This window comes from Erpetoichthys calabaricus, chromosome 1 (assembly GCF_900747795.2).
Source record: "Erpetoichthys calabaricus chromosome 1, fErpCal1.3, whole genome shotgun sequence".
NCBI lineage: Eukaryota > Metazoa > Chordata > Cladistia > Polypteriformes > Polypteridae > Erpetoichthys > Erpetoichthys calabaricus.
This window is the reverse complement of record NC_041394.2, coordinates 16,700,872-16,718,949: the sequence shown is the minus strand read 5'-3', so window position 1 is coordinate 16,718,949 and position 18,078 is coordinate 16,700,872. Positions and strand designations below refer to the sequence as shown.

The window sequence follows — 18,078 nt, the reverse complement described above, 5'->3', positions numbered from 1 at the left end:
ATCTCTTCTTAGACTGATGGGAATCTGTAACCTTTTTTCTAAAGGCCTTAGATAGCTCTTTTGATCAAAGCATTGGTGATTACACACACCTCAGCAACAGACCGCCACCCAAATAAATGTCTGATGTTTAAATACTGTACCATCAGGTTCGACAAAAATCCTTTCTAATTATTTCAATCTGATCTGGTGAACCTATATCTAATTTTTCACATTCAAAATTTTCATTTATGTTTATTTATACTACATAATGGACTACGTAAATTTCACATAATGTTTTATATTATAATTGTCTATATGTGTTTAAACAAAGATGAAATCCTGTATGTCTACATATGTTAAAAATGAAAAATGATTTAATGGGGTATACTTTACTTTTTCACACGATGGTAACTGGCAAAACCTGAAATGCTTAACAGCAAATGAATAAGGTAAACAAATCAAAAGGTTGACTTTGGTAAACAGATACCAAAATGGGTAGTTTTATTTTGGCAATTAAGTAGTGCTTTCCTGGGAGGAATCCATTTGGTAAACTACATGTACTGAGTGAGACAATAAATGGAACTAAATTGAATTCACTGTAGCCTACTATTAAAATGAGAGTTTAGAAAGTAATGAATATTTTTATTTAGAGAACATGAACAATTAAACAATTTGCGCATATTAATGTTTGCTTATCAGTTTCATGAGAACCACATTAACTTTGCCAGATTCCTGATTAATGGACCCCACATTCAACGTTTATTACACTTTTGTCACTTTTCTAAAGGTAGATGGTTAATGTCATCATTATAAGCAATTGTAAAAATTACCAATATACCTAAAAATTCAAGAGACAGGAAACAACTGATTTTTGTTTTTCAGAAATACGTTTTGGTAAATGGGACGTAAACACTTTGGGTTCTAAATGTACCAAAGGTTTGTGTTGTTCTTTGACATTCTCAACAATTTCTCATTTCTAAATCTTTAAGCAACTGCACTGAAGATGAACGTTAACCTGAGGGAGTTGTACCTTGCTGACAATAAGCTGAATGGATTGCAAGATTCTGCTCAACTCGGCAATCTGCTGAAATTTAACTGTTACATCCAGATCCTTGACCTTCGAAATAACCACATTCTTGACTCAGGTAGGTGGTCATGGGTAAAGATGATGGTCTACCAGGCTATAGAGAGAAGATTAACAAATCTAGTCATAGAAAGATTATCATAAACTGCTAATTTTATTTGTTTTTACCTCTTCCTGCAGTATTTAGAACCATCAATATTGTATTTCTTTAAAATGTCTTTGGAAATTTGAATTGTATTTCATGTAACAGGATTGCACGTTTTGCCCATTTTTTATCAATCACCATTCCAATAAGTGGCATATCACTGTTGACGCATGTGCAACAATAAATGAGCTGTGATTGATTGTGAATAACAGATATACTTTAGACATTCACACTAGTCTCTGCCAAATTTACTGCTTTATAAAGCCAAATAGGACTGTTTTAGGAAGTAGTCTGAATCAGGCTATTAATACTTAAAAATAAAACCATTCAAGTTTGATATAATAGTGGCAATATTTGTTAGAAAACCTTAACTAAAAATCCATTAATCAAGGAATCCTGTTAAACACACTTGATTAATTAAGAAGCCTAGTGTGCTTTGTAATCTTTAAAGTGGCATAAGTGAAAAATAGGATGTTTAGTTTAGTCCTGACCTGAGTCTGGGATAAGACACTTTTCTTCTTGATTTACCCCTCTATTCCACAGTTTAAAATTTAAAATCAAACAATTCAGACATGATTAAAGTACACATTGCAAACTTTAAGGATATTTTCATACCTTTTCGGTGAAACCACACAGCACTATTTCTACATTGTCCCCCCATCTCAGGGTACCATAATATTTGGGACGAAGCAATGGCAGGTATATGAAAGCAGTCATATTTAGTACTTTGCGTATGTACTTTTATATGTATATGTATATATATCTATACATGTATTGTAACAGATGGCTGGGGCCCTTACCCAGCCAGGACACTGTTGTTGCGGAAGGACCAGGGGAGAAGATGTGCACAGGACACTGCCTCGAACGGAGTGCTAGATAGCACCCCCTTGGGTTTCAGCGGTATCTCAGATTCCCACAGCGCACCATGGGAGTTGAAGTATGTAACAGCCCTCTTGGGTTTAATGAAGGCTACCAGGGGGAGCTGCAGAGCTCTACTTTGTTGGACCTCCGCCACACATGGGAGTGCTTCCAGACCTCGCTAATGTGTCGCATGGAGTACTCACAGATGCAGCATAAAAGGAGTCATCTGCCTTCATTTTGGGAGACAAAGTTGGGAGGATGAGGACAAAGCTTTCCAGAGGAGGAGTAGAGGCAGAAGAAGCAACAGAGACACAGAAAGAAGAAAAGAAAGTGCTGTGCTTATTGTACTGTGCTAGGTATTGGTGGGAAACGAAAGGAAAAAGCGTTTCCCACTGAAATAAGGCCTTGTGTTTTGCTGGACTTGTGCCTGGTGTCTGTCTGTGTTGAGTTTGGGGAGCTGATGTTCCCCCTGGTGGCCACAATATGTATATATAAATGTGTATATGTGTGTGTGTCTATATACTTTTATGTATATATCTATATATATGTAGATATGAAACTGAAGGTCCGTGATACGGTTTGCATATTTGTAGTTGGAGATCCACAAAGGGAGTAAATGAATCATGTATCATAAAGTAGTTTTTATTCCTGAGCTTTCAGCTCCTGCCAGGAGCCATCATCAGAGGATAACGAGTAGACATACAAGAATCAAAGACAATATATATCCTTTGTGGATCTCCAACTACAAATATATATTTATATATCTTATATAATGCCTTATGGAAACAGTAGTATTTCATATATATATACAGTACACCCCTAGAATTCGCGGGGGTTACGTTCCTAGAGCACCCGCGAATTGTGAAAAACCGCAACTTTTGGAGGTGGTTAAAAAATGCCTTTTAAATGCCTGTTTTTATAGTTTAAACCCTAAATACTGTATGCCCCCAAAGCACTTTAATTTCGTTTCAAACTCAGCTTAAAACATTAATACATTACCTAAAAAATTACCTTAATACATTACCTAAAAACAGAATGTAAAGGTAAACCCATATACTGCACAGTACTGAACTGCTATGTCTCCCGTGGTGCTAGAATGTAAAATACCAATGTTACCGCTATATGTACAGTAATTCATGCAAGTGCGTTTTCTTTGGTATGCACCGTCGTTTTCTTTGTTATAAGTAGAGTAAATACATAATAATTTCATTTAATTAAAATACAGTAAAATGTATGGGTACTCACCAATGATGAATGATATTGATGATGACGATGAAGTAGCTGTGCAGTACGATGCAGAGGATTTAAAACTCCTCGGGTGGCACCTCTTTTTCAGGCGCTTCAGGAGGAGTCGTATCTTTGGACGGGTCTTCTTCTGGTGGGGTTTTCTGCTGGCTTTTCTTTATAGGTTTCAGGAGCATTGTGATGGGAAGTTGCTACATTTTCTCCTGTAGCGAACTGCTGGTACAATTTCCATGCTTTCTCACGGATGATGTTACCGTCCAAGGGGATGTTCTTCTTTCTGCAGTCGGTGGTCCACAATGCCAAGGCAGATTCCATCCTGACGACATATTTATTCCTTACAGTCGTTACCTTTTTGGCACAGAAATTTACAGATATGGTACTCCAGATCACTACTTCGTTCTTTTTTATGTAGCGTGCGGTGCTTTCATTAATGCCATAGTGGCGTGCTACAGCAGCATAACGTTTTAGTTCCCGGAGCAAATCCAGTAGTTCAACCTTTTCCTGGAGTGTTTTAAACTTCTTCTGGCGCTTAGGCTCAGTGCTAGAAGCCTTAGAAGGTGCAGGGTGTTTCGGCAACATCTTGTGCATTTAAGAATAACAAAATGAATACAATAACAAAATGGAAAACACAATTATACTCAGCTGGAGACGCGTCACAGGGCAGCAGTCAATCAGCAGCAAGGAGAAATGAATAACGCTCTCGGATTGGCTACTTTCACCATCCTACACCGCGTTTCCCTCAGCGGTTGCTCCCTGTTCTCTCTACAGCACAGTATTGCCAAGAAAAAAGCCATAAAAAATTGCGAAGGATATTTGCGCTTTCCGCTAACAGTTAATAGTTAGGTTCTAAGGAAAAATCTGTGAACAACTGAGTCTACGAACCCTGAACCATGACTTCGTGGGGGTCTACTGTGTGTGTGTATGTGTGTGTGTGTGTGTGTGTGTGTGTGTGTATATATATATATATATATATATATATATATATATATATATATATATATAATATATGAGTGCATGACAGACAACCCCAGAATTATAAGTGCTTTGCAAGGTGAATGGGTGAAAATACCCCAAGTAAGAAGTGAAAGCTGGTTACAAATATGTTTACAAGGTGAGATACTCGCCTTCATTGTTTTCGTATTTTATACCTGTGAATGATGGAAATGAAAAGGTGATCTTGCTTAAAATATTAAAGAAATGTATCGTCTTTAACTTTATGACTTTTGGTGATCAGTTTATCTTCTGCTACACTTAACTATTCACAGTAACAGACATTTTAAGCAAGGGGACCCAAACTTTTGTATGCCACTCTATATGTGTATATATTTTAGGAGTTAGTGAAGAGCTTTGTTAGTAGTTAAGGTTATTTCCATGCTGAAAAAGAGAAGTGAAGTTTAAAGGCAACACATTTCACCTATGTAGCTTTCATTAGCCATGCCATACCAAACAGAAATGTATGCTATTCTTTCCTAGCAAACCCTCAATACCCTTTAATGACCATTAGTTCTGTTTGATTTGCAATTCTCAATTATGTTTAATCCTGTAACAGTTCCCAATAACAGCCAATGGAAATCATTAATTCTGGTATTTTCAAGCAGATTGTATTAAAATATGTTCCTATAGAGGTTACTTCAATTTTTGATCTAAATCAGTACACCCATTGAATATGAATTGTCAAAGGATGCTGTGTTGGTACTGCAAACCTTAGCAACCTCTTCTTTAAACAACTAGTGCAAGCTCGATATTTATTACAAATGTATTTTTTGTTGTGAATGTCAGCCAGCAAATGAGATTTAACAATGCTTTGTCTTCCTTTAAAAAATATTTACACAGGTGCCTCACAAGGTTATGTTCTGTCTCCAGTAATGTTTTTTTTTTTCAATTTTGTTTTTTATTATTTAATGTCATGCAGTAAACACTAAACAGGCCTTATTAAATGGAGCATTGATAGCCTTCTTAAAGGTCATATCACATTATTTGATTTTCTCAGGGCAAGGCACATAATGCGTGGACTGAGTCACTGGGTATGTCAGACTGCACAACTGCCTATTATAGGAATGCACAGCCACTGCCTCCGACTTACTAAGATTATGTAAACAAAGCCTGCAATATGAAAGTTACTACAAACGTTGTGTAATGGCCTTAATTTGATATACAGTGCAATTTCTGACATACTTCGGTGATGAGATTAGCAAAGCTGTCGTCCAATTTGACATCCAGTCTGACTAGAAGTGGAGTTAATGTGAAAGAAATATAAAAGTCATTTTATACTGCAGAAGGGAAGACCATCTACTCAAAAAGCACAGAATTATTCTAAATAGTCATATCCCACAGATTTTTGCGAATTCAAGGTGATGATCAACCGATTGTCTTTTGATTGTGTCCTACCTCTGGTTATGGAATTTGAACAGAGGCTCTTTTTCTTGCATTAACTGAATTACCTCTTTGGCAGCTGCCTCTTTTTACATATGACGTATTTTTCTGTTTAGCGAAGTGTTTATCCCTTTGATCTAATGTTTGCATCAGTGTGAGATAAATTATACCACCATATGATTAAAGCAACAAACAAAGTGACTAGAGGTGATAGGATGTCTTTGGAACAGCTGTATTCAGACTTTTTTTTTTAAATAAACTTCATTAAATCCTAAGCATTCCTGTTTCATCTCTACAGTTTAAAATTTGTTATAGCTGTGTGACAAGGCAGCTGCTTTCATTCTGCAGTGCAGAAGAAAAACAGCACTACATAACAGTTCATTTGTATCCGAACTTATATGAGTGTTTAATGTTAAAGTAAAACTCATGAACAACTGTTTTAAGTATTGTTTTTAAGTCCTTATTTCTTTTTTGGTCTTGGTATATTCTTTGCTATGTTTTGCAGTGTATTTTTAAGTAGTATTAAAAACACTCATCCAGACAGTATTTTAATACATGGACTTTAAAAGCTCTACTTAAATAAAGTAGGTAATGCAAAAATAATCTTGAAATACATTTGTTTTATTTGCGCAACGTGCCTGGTGTCAGGCATGTCAGGTTACATTAAAAATTGGCTCTGATTTTTGTTTAATTTCTCTGTGCAAAATCTTCAATCTTCTGGTAAGCAGGTGACCTGAGGCTGCCCTTTAATTGGTTGTTTTCAGATTTTTCCAGAGACGCAGCTCTCTGCACTCCAGACACTCCCACATTTATTGGCAGCAAATTACTATTGGTTTAGGGTTTTTTTTTTATTTTATGTGATTGGACAATCGTCAAAGCCCACATCAATAGTTCACAGTTCACACCTACCACTAACATAGCTAGAGATGAGCGAGTGCAACTTTAGGAAGATGGCAACTTCAAATGGAACTTCAGAAATTAACATTTGTTTATTTCTTTAATAAAACGCTCCTTCATAAATCATTCAGTTGAAGAAAAAAAGAAGTTAAAGGAGCTTGGACCAGACCAACCTCACTCAAGAACTCAGTAGCAGGCAAGTGATCGAGGACAAGCTTACACTCAGACTTTTTCCTGCACAAGATCTGCAGGTAGTCGAAACCTCTCTTAGGAGGAAAAGACTACCTGGAGAAGTAGGCATAAAAACATCTCCGCGATCGCCATGTTAGAGCACTTCAGATGCATCTCCTGGCTGCTAGAGTCCATCTACCCTAGGTGTATGGTCACCAGCAAGCCTCACAGGGCTAGTGGATAGTGGGCATATGAGTTGCCTCTGAGGCATAGGGGTGAAGCAGCTTGAAGATGCCACCAAAGTGCTCACTTAAGCACCATGTCTGAGAACACTGATTTCAGAGCTCCTTTTTTACCAGCTTCTTTGGTAGACCCACCCCTTTGGGGAGTTAAGTAAGTGTATAAGATATTCTGTATATGTGTTTGTGGTTAGTAAAATAATGGTGTGCCTTGGGATAATTTTGGTTGCGAAAAGTGTGCCACTACAGAAAAAAGGTTGGGAAACCACTGATCTAGACAATAGTGTATGGCAAAATTTTTTGGCAGGCTTATTGAAATGACTCAGTTTAATCAGAATGTAATTCAGAAACTTTCAGGCCTGAAGGAAAAGAAGGGCAAAATTTATTTTCAAGGAAATATAGGTATCCTATCCTATATGACAGAATAAGATTTAGGATGGAGTTGTCCTGTGGGTGTAGTACAAGACATGCTGGGGTTTGAGTAATGTTTTAAGATGTGTGAGTTCGGTGGATCTTACGGTATGTATTTTTACCCAGGTCAGGTCAGACTGGCAACAAGTGTTGAATAAAATTAGGATAGCAATGTGGGTGTGGTAAATGATAAACATAGTTGCAAGACTTGGAAAAAAAACAGAAGACTACTGATTGTGTGATGTGGATTAATGGAATACAGTAGAAATGGCCAAGGACTGGACACTATTAGCAGAGGAAGATTTAGATTTGAATTGGACTTGTGCTATGAATGTGTTATAGGACATACGGAAATCCATGTTATTAGAAGATTACAGAGGTGGGTGTGCAGACATAATGTTGGAATGGCATTTGACAGAATTGGGAACTTCGCAAGTTGACAGAGGATTGGGTGATTTAGGGAGTGGTGTATTATAAAGTTTGGGTGCAGGTGCACCTGTTCCTTTCCACGTCTATAGAGCACATTAATGGGGGATTGTGGATGTCATGGACTGAATTTTTGGATGCACAATAGAAACGGGAAAGCTGGCATTAGACTGGGCACCTTGCTTGAAAAGGTTTAATGCATTTTAGCCTGACATGTCTGAAGTGCATTAACACTTTAACACATTAACAGCAAAAGCATGTTGTACCAGATTGTTAGATGCAGTTGTGTACATAAGTTTTTCCCTGGCAGAATTTCTGAAATATTAGATATTGTTTGGAAAATATAAGTAATCCTGCGGAACCCATTCCTTTTAATTAGGGAGTGTGCTCAGGTGAGACAATCTATTATCACATAATTGTGCGTGCCCTTTTTAAATCGATATAACGATAACTGTATTCACCCAGATGGGCCTATTCAAAAGTTTATATACCCTTGAATGCTGGGTCTGATAATATACACACAAGTTCACACACAAAGGTTCAAATTAAGAGAGAGTATCCACACCTGTAACCTCTTTGATTGTAATCAGTGTCTGTGTATAAATAGTCAATTTAAAAGGACTGTCAAAGGATCTGCGAGATTTGTATAAATCAGTACAAGGATATAAAAAGTTGTCCAGAGATTTGAAAATACCTGTCAGTAACTCTGATTTAAAAAAAAAAATGAAAAATTAGGGGTTCTGTTGTAACCAAGCCATGGTCAGATACACCAAACAAGATTTCAGCCACAACTGCCAGGATCACTGGTCGAGCTGCCAAGAAAAACTCACAAGCCACTTCAGCTGAAATAAAGGCTTCTCTGAAAACAAGTGGTCTTGCTGTTTCAAGATGCACAATAAGGAGGTACTTGAACAAAAATGGGCTGCACGGTTGAGTTGCAAGGAAAAAGCCTTTACTGTGCCAGTTCCACAAAACAGCCAACTTACAATACGCCATACTACAACATCTAGACAAGACTCAGAACCTCTGGATCAAAGTCCTTTGGAGTGATAAAACCAAACTTAAATTTTATGATCATAACCATAAACACTGTATTTGGAGAGTATGCAACAAGGCCCACAATGAAAAGTACACCATCCATACTGTGAAGCATGAAGGTTGATCCCTGAAGTTCTGGGGCTGTTTGATCTACAGCGGCACAGTAAGTGAAAATTGATGGCAAGATAAATGCAGTATATTACCGGAAAATATTGGAGGACAACTTGCATTCCTCACTGTGGAAGCTGTGCGTGGGTTGCACTTGGATCTTCCATCATGACTGTGATCCAAAAAACAAGTTCAAGTTGACCCTTCAGGGTGTACAGCAGAAAAAAAGTGAAGGTGCTGAAGTGGCCACTACATTCTCCTGACCTCAAATTCATTTAGCCACTTTGGGGAGATCACAAATGTGCAATTCATGTAAGACAACGCAAGAATTTACAGGACCTGGAGGCTTTTTGCCAGGAAGAATGGGCAGCTGTACCATTTGAGAAAATCGAGGGCCTCATCCACAACTATCACAAAAGACTGCATGCCATTATTGATGCTAAAAGGGGCAATAAACAGTAGTAAGAACTGAGGGTATGCAAACTTTTGAACAGGGACATCTCATTATTTTCACTATTACTATGTTTTATTTAATGGTCTGTGATGCCTTATAGTTTAATTTGGACTCCATTAAAAGTAAATGAAATGTGTTTTGCCAGATCAGACATCTTACAAACCTATGAGCACAACTGTTGATATGAAAGGCACTATGTAATAGATACGTGCTGCTTCAACTACTGTACATCCCTGCCCAAGTTTTTTTCACCAGTTGACACTGGTTACATTGCTTTCAGATTTTTTTCCTTTGATCTTTGAGTAACAGACTTGCAAATATAATGCAAAATATTTCTGCTACATTACTACTACATTAAAGGCTGAATTTTTTTTTTTAATTTAGATTTTTTTGGCCATGTAATTATCACTTTTCAAGCACTCATAATTGCATACGTGGGCACAATAATGTTAGTTCACTTTGGTTGTTTTTTTTTTTTCTTCATACCCAATTTAATTTTTGTTCTTTATTAAAACCCATTTAATGAGAACTTAAATGCAGGTAATTCAAATCAATCACAACAAAGCCATTTGGAGAAATCACATGCTTCATTTTGATATTCTCATCTTTGGAATGCCAAAAAGCAGTAACAGTGAAAACATTCACAGGCACAGGGATACATTTATTCTACATGCTGAATAGAAACAGAACCAATAGAAATCTGAACCAAAGGTTTCTGGAGCTGTGAGATAGCAACTTAAACCACAACACAACTGTCCTGTGCTAAATATCTTTCATCCATATTATATGCAGTACACTGCACATTTATAATATGCTGTATAGCTTTTTATATGACATTATTTTTTTTTTTCATTTTTTTATCATTTAGTTTATTAGTAAATGTGTTTATTATGTGATTTTAATGGTTAAATAAAAATACTTTGTTGCATTTTAAAATTTAAACTGAAGCCGAATGTGTTTTACTGGCACAAAATTAAACCTGACACATTTAAATGAGGGTATGCAAGTTATGGATGGTATTTATTACCTTGGAGAAATCTGTGTTGTCTTTTGTTTTCCACACATAAACAAGATTTGGTGGCAAGCCAAGAGTTTTGAGCAAGTGTGGAAGAAAAGTATAAGTCATTTAAATAAAAATAAATTAAGTAAAATCAAGCCAGATGATGCAGCAATGTGCTTTTTAACATTAAGCATTTTCTCTCTCTTTTCTCTCTCTCGGTGTGTTAGGACTGGCATACCTGTGTGAGGGCCTTAAGGAGCAGCGGAAAGGCTTGGTGACTCTTGTATTATGGAACAACCAATTAACTCACAACAGCATGACGTATTTGGCAGCAGCACTGGTGAGCCTTTCAGTTGTTTATGTTTGAAAGAGGATCCTTGTTATTTTTTTCCCCATGGTTAAATCCTTGGTGGAAAATGTGCATATTAACAAATGAGCTCTCACAAATCACCCTTAGCTAACAAACAGTTGATAATTTGTCTCATCAACAGACTGAACCTGAAACCATCCATAAAGTATGAAGAATAGTTTTCTGCTGTTAGTGTAACCCATTTCTTTTATTCACTTTAAAAAGACTATTTATTGTTTAGAGCCATATAGTGTTGACATTTGGGCACTACTGTTTATAATACGTGTCGAATGTACTGTATTTTTCTTCATAGTTTATTAACTACAAGTCCTTGATATTTATTTGAAATTTTGAATAAAATATTTTAATTTTGAACAGAGACTTTTATTTTTCATGTAGTTTAATTGGTTTAATTCAGACATAATGTGAAATATCCAGAAATAGGAAACAGGGATGTATTCTGTAGCATTCATCTGTGTTTAAAGCTGTAACATGTAGAGTATTACTAAATAAAACCAAGTAATAATTAGTTATGACTGATGTTTATATTTGTATTTCATCTTGAGTGCACTGTAATCCAACATGCTAAAAAAATTAAATATTATTTGTGTTTTGTAATTCAGATTGTGCTGTAAGAAGGCTTCTGTTTCAGTGGATACTAGAAAAGCACCATCACAAGAATACACAAGATTTTTATTTTTTATCTCTGTAGTTCTGTGATAGTATACATTAAAGTAACTCTACTGACATTGTGTCTCAAAATGAGATATGAGTTAAATATGATCTGATGATATTGGAGTAGGTTATTACACTTTGTGGTAGGACCATAAAGTATCACATTATGTGTTCAGCCTCTTCATACATACGAGGAGGAGTCAAGCTAAAGTTAGAAAATGGAACGAGCCTTAACAAAACTGATCATGTCATTTCTCAATGTTGTCTCCACCCTTCTCAATGCACTTGCACCACCTGCCTGGAAGTGCCAGCAGAATAAAAGGTTTTGTCTTGTCCTCACAACCACTTGTGCACCCGAGTTCTTGTCAAACACTACGTGCCGAGGGGTACTCCAGTCACTAGTCAAGTTACTGTGACTTGCTGGAGACCAATGTGAAGCCTGCTATTCGATCCAAGCGGCAGGGACTGCTGTCTCAAGGAGTCCTTTTGCTGTAAGACAATGACACACACACTGCTAAGAACACCAAGGCTTGACTGGAGAAACTGAAGTTTGAGGTATTCCCACATCCTCCTTATTCTCCAGATTTGGCACCATTTGATTTCCACCTTTTTGGACCGCTGAAAAAACATGTGGGTGGTCATCGATTCAACGCAGATAATGACGTGAAGAAAGCGGTGCACGAGTGGTTGCGAGGAGAAGACAGAAATGTTTATTCTGCTAGAATCCAGGCAGGTGGCGCAATTGCATTGAGACAGGTGGAGACTACATTGAAAAATTACATTATCAGTTTTGTTATCATAAATGCAGCCAGTTGGATAAGGATTCTACTTTTAGTCTCATCTGTATTTATGGTTCAAATTAATTTTTATTACAATCATTATTTAGGGTTTCTCCATAATGCTGCTTTGCTCCTTAAAATATCGCAGTACTTTCTTTAAAGAATTGAAGAGTCATTTTTTTAACTTTCCTTATTGTTACAGTGTATAACAGTTTGTTTTTACATTTTTTTAACAATGAAACACTATAATATGTACAGCACCACACTTAATTGCTTATTTGTTTTGTATCATTGTTTTATGTTGTTGTGACAAGGCAGCTTATAATTAGAATCAAGAGTGTTACACATCATGTACAGTCCCCTCCACAGTTATTGGCACCCCTGGGAAAGACAAATAAAATGGGTTACTAAAAAATCAACTTTTGATGAATTACCTTAATCTCACACTGAAAAATAATCAGATAAAAGCAAATCTTCAACTTTATTAAATTTATTCTGAAAAAAAAATCTTCATCAAGAGGTTATTTTTTAACAAAACCAAATGTGCCACAAGTATTTTCTCCCCTGCATTTAATACTTTGTACAACTTCTCTTTTAACATCTTCTAAATGTAATGAATTATTATTATTATTATTATTATTATTATTATTATTATCTTCGAAAGTTGGAGAATATAGATCAGGGAATCTGAGACTATTCCTCTTTACAGAATCTCCCCAAATCATCCAGGAATCTGAGGTTCTGTCTTTTGCATTCTCCTCTTCAGCTCGCCCCACAGGTGTTCAATGGGATTTAGGCCTGGGAACAGGCCCAGCCATGGCAAAAGCTTGATTTTGTGTTCCTGTAACCATTTTTGTGTTGATTTGGACATATGTTTTGGATTGCTGTTCTGCTGGGAGATTCAAAGATGATACAGTTTTAGTTTCTTGGCAGAGGCAGCCAGATTTAAATTTAAAATCTCCTGATGATGCCATGTACACTAACAAGGTTTACAGGGCCTCTGTATGAAAACCAGCCCCACCACGTCATAGGACGTCCACTGTAATTAACAGCAGGATCAGTATAGCCATCCTTTCTTTGCTAAACCGACCATGAATGTTTGTTACCAAAAGTCTCTTTTTCAATCTTGATCACTGTGTTTGGGGGCAAAATAAACTTGAATCCTCCTCCAGGTAAGTTGGTAACAGTTGCAGTTGATTTGAACTTTTTAATTTTTGCCCTAACTATAAATAAATATGGTCATTTTCGGCCAAGTAGCATTTTTCAATAGTCATTCCTAGACTTCTGAAGACCAGCACATTTGAATTGTGTGTTCTGTTATCTTTCCCATGTTGGTGAATGAATAAAGAAATTTGGCATTTATGTCACCTCGTATTTATGCCCTAGTGAAACAGAAAGTCATGGAATACTGCTTGAAAGTTTATACACATTCTGATCAACTTAAAGATGTAAGATATAAATTAAAAAAAAAAATCTTCACTTAAACTTTGTTCATAAGAATTCTGGGGTCCCAATAATTGTGGTTTTGTTAAAAATAATTATTTCTTGATGAGGAATTTTTTTTTCTCAGAATAATTCTATTAAAAGTTAGTTTTCTGGTATAGTGGAAGATTAAGATAATTCACGAAAAGGTGATTCTTTTGCAACCTTTTTTTACTCATCTTTACCAGGGGTGCCAGTAGCTGTGGAGGGGGCTCAACATTACATCTGCCTGTCACATCATGTTTGTTGTACGTTTTGAAAATGTAACTGCAACTGCTACTTGCTGTACACCTCCATAATTATATCTTTGTGTTTAGCCTTTCACGCAGAGTTTAGAAACTCTCAACCTGGGACATAATGCAATTGGAAATGAAGGAGTCCACAAACTTAAAGATGGTCTCATTGCAAATCGTTCAGTGTTACGTTTGGGCTTGGCTTCTACTAAACTCTCTTGTGAAGGTACAGTAAGGCTGTTTTTTTAAATTGCTTTCTTTTTTTCCTTTTTGTAGCTTATGACATTTTTAAACAGATTTTTAAAAATTCATCTTTAAAGAGATTTAAATGAGATGTTGTAAATGATCTTGTTTACTAGTTCATGAGGCATCAGTATTATGTTTAGTGTTTAATTTTGCTGGTATTGTTTAAGCCTTATTTAAGTATTATAATTTATTACTCAAACAATGGCAATGAATTAATGTATTCGTGTTAAAACTGATCAAGTAGCCATTGATTACTATCAACACTTCTTAGGGATGTACAAACATAATATGATTCCTGGAAGAAACCAGCATGGACTCAGGGAAAATATGCAAACATCATATAGACAGTGGGCAGCCTGGAATTCAAAGTTTCCCGGAGCTGTGGAAGCAGGAATAATCACTGTGACAAAATTTTATCTTCCTTAAAACCTTATAAAACATAAATATTTGTTCCACAATTAAACAATTCATTAGTCAAATGCCAACAGTTATTATGAACATCTGGAAATGTAAGTTTATATCAACACTTCAAATGGTTTTAATAAACAAAAATCATGGAATGCAAGTTCACAGCACAAGGTTACAATAATAGCCAGAATGACTCCTTTTTGTAAGGTAAAACTGCTTGAAAGATAAATTTAAAAAAGAACATCCACCGGATTCCACTTAAAATATTCTTCTTTTCATAAGATTTAGAGTGAAACAGAGGCACAATACATTAAACAGAATATAATAATGTAACTAAAAGAATTAATCACTGTGAGTCTCACTCTAGAAAGTTTTATAAAGGTATTAACAATTGTAGATAGTAGAATATGTAGCTAAATCCTGGCTCAGTAATGTCCTGAAATTCTGGGCTGGTTCCTATTTTGCACTTGACTCTGCCAAGATAGGCTGCAAGTCCCTCTGCAAGCCTAAATTGATTTAAGTTGATTGAAGTAAATTGTGTTACATTACTATACCAATATTGCACAAGATTATGTAGCAGAAATGGCAGAATCAATGTGACAATGTTTAATTAAATACAGTTCCTGTAGAGTTTTTTTTTCAAAAATAAGTATTATTTGTTTGTAATCTTAAGTACAAGTTTTATTTTCCATATGGAATTATTAGTCAGATGTATTCCCTCTGTAAATAAAAAAAAAGAAATTAGACTGTGTTCAATGTGCCATAAAACATCTAGTACATTAAAGAAAAACTAACATACAGAAAATGGACTGTATGATGGTTTTGTGATAATGGACAGATAATGATTATTCCTTACTTGTCCAAATTAGTTTTGTAGTTGCTTTAATTATGACAACCATTTACAGGAATTTCACAGCTTGCTTAAATGATGTTATGTTGTTTGCAAATCTGATAAGCTGTAACTCATTGAAGTAATCATATTGGTCTGAAAATGAATGATAGTGAAGGATAATCTAAATGAATCCTTGGGATGTTTTAAGGCAGCAGCATCTATTTCCCATAGTTTAATTGAAGAATGAAATCAATCCTCATGATTACTGTCGATTTTTTTTTTCTTTCTTTTCAGAACCTAATATTTTCTAACCCTTTTAGTCTAGCTCAAAGTCACAGAAAGCCTTTCCTAAAATTCCTGTAGTTCAGCCCAGGACAGGGTACAAGTCCATTACAGAGCTCACTAATCCATAACACACTTACACAGGGCCCAAATTGACTTTTAATTGGCTAGTCGATTGTAGCTGTTAACCTCTTCATTGGACAATGTCAGTTTAACACAACTGAAAATCACTGGGCTTTTCAAATTTAATGACTGCAATGGCAACTTTCCAGCATATTCATGCTTGTCCCTTTTTCTAATGGCCAATAGCATGCTAGCTGGCAGAAGGGTTAACAGAAGGGTTCCATTTTGTTGTGGTATGTAAAACACAAATATCAGACAGATCAGCCTGTCTTCTGTTGGCGAGGTCCAAAGCTCCCACTTTCCTTATTCCTCATTGCTTATTTATTCATTGGTTGTCAGCTCTCATCCACACAAAGCCAACCCCTATGACTAAAAACATGTGATTTGTGGACTAATTGGACTAGGTAACTGGGTACGTCACACTACACAACTGGATTCCCGGGGGCATGCTGCAGACTGCCTTTGACTTCCTAAAATTATGTAATGAAGGCTATGGCTAAAAATCGCAAACAAAGTTGTCAAATATGACATGGCCTTAATTTGCACATTTTTGAGGATGTGAAGCTAAAACTGAGGCACCTGGAGATAAACCCATGCTGATACGAGTAGAATGTAAAAACTTTGGAGGTGTTACAACTAGGTGCAGGATTCAATCCCAGGATCAATAGGGGATCATGCTAGATCAATAGGGTGTTGGCCCTGACTACTGTGCCATTTTTTATGTTCAGATCCTTTACAACACCTTGAAGAAATGTTTTTGTCTTAGTCACTACAATATAAAAAAATGATAATTCTGTAAGTGTCTGTGTTTAGATGTTTAATTTGAATGTCTGTTGGTCTTACTGTTTTCCATTTTTTAATCTTGATATTGCTGCTCATTCTTACTCATTTTGACAAAGGGCTTTAGGATCACTTCATGCCATTACTTACTTTCTAGTGTTCTCTATTTGTATAACAGTAAAGACAATGACATATTTTTGCTAAGAAGAATCTTATTTTTGGTTTGTTAAACTTAACAAAATTAGATCTTACACCACATGCTGATTGTTTACACTTTGAAAGCCTTTGAAGTGCTCCTTTGTTGACTGGTGTTTCCTTGTTTATGTGTAAGTATGCAACTAATGGCCTAATGAGATGAAAACACATTTAATTCTTCACACAATGAAAAAGGAAAAAGACCTACTGTACTTGCAGCACTGCTGACAGCATACTGATCTGATAATCAATAGTCTCAGTGTTCACAAGCCCCTTATCACAGTTTTAAAGACTCAACACGTTCAGTTTTATTTTGTATTACTGACCTAGCAGCCCTAATGCATGTTAGGACACCTTTATGCTGCACATAAAAACAGCTTTCAGAATTCTTAAGAATCCCTTCTTGCAAAGACATAATTTAACAGTAATATCCCCCTTTTTGTTATTTTTATTTTGGATTGCTTGACGGAAGGCTTGCACTCTTTTTATATATATATATATATATATATATATATATATATATATATATATATATATATATATAATTTATATATAATGTGTGTGTGTGTGTATTTATTACCTGCCAAAGTGGGAAGTGTCCGGCCAAATTGGGAAATGGCCAATGTCGCTGTAAATTGACAGGCCAATGTCCGATCTTTTCCTTGATTTCGGGATTTGGCCAGCCAGTTTGCGAAATAGCGTGGGACGATCGGCCAAAGTCGGAAGAAAAAAGGCCTGATCAGCAATTTGTTGCGCACTTAGTAGTGCAGTTGCATCGAGTGTAGCCTAGGCGGCTCTTGTTCAGAAAGCGGACACCATTTGGTTGTTTCACAATAATTAAGATTATGTATATAAGTAGGTTTCACATTTCTGTTATCATTTTAGCCCTAAAATAGTGACTTATCATCAGGGACCTATTTTATTGACCTTAAGGTTAGTGTTTGGGCGAGGGGAAGGCCATCTCAAGTGGTGCCTGCTTTCTGAACAAGACCCGCCTTGAGCAGTTTCTCGTGCAGAATGGAAAACTCGCTTCTGAATCTGGCCAGTCAATTCAGGAACTGGCCGAACTTTGGGTTTTGGCCATAATATATATATATATATATATATATATATATATATATATATATAATATGTGTGTGTGTTTATGTATATTTTTTTTTTCACTTCTTTATGCAATATGTAAAGAATGGGAGTTTCTGTAAAAGTCTTCTAAGATCTTGTCCTTAAAGAAAAGCTACAGGCTGCAAGTCTTATTGGCTATGC

The 18,078-nt window shown here is 36.0% G+C and overlaps 1 protein-coding gene across 1 annotated transcript in view; it reads left to right on the top strand.

Annotated features, from left to right (window-relative positions):
* ppp1r37 (protein phosphatase 1, regulatory subunit 37) overlaps positions 1 to 18,078 on the top strand; it is a 183,841-nt gene that overhangs the window by 146,137 nt on the left and 19,626 nt on the right. Inside the window, 3 exon segments of the mRNA XM_028793010.2 lie at positions 969 to 1,124; positions 10,659 to 10,771; positions 14,034 to 14,175. Coding sequence (XP_028648843.2) covers positions 969 to 1,124; positions 10,659 to 10,771; positions 14,034 to 14,175 — 411 coding nt within the window.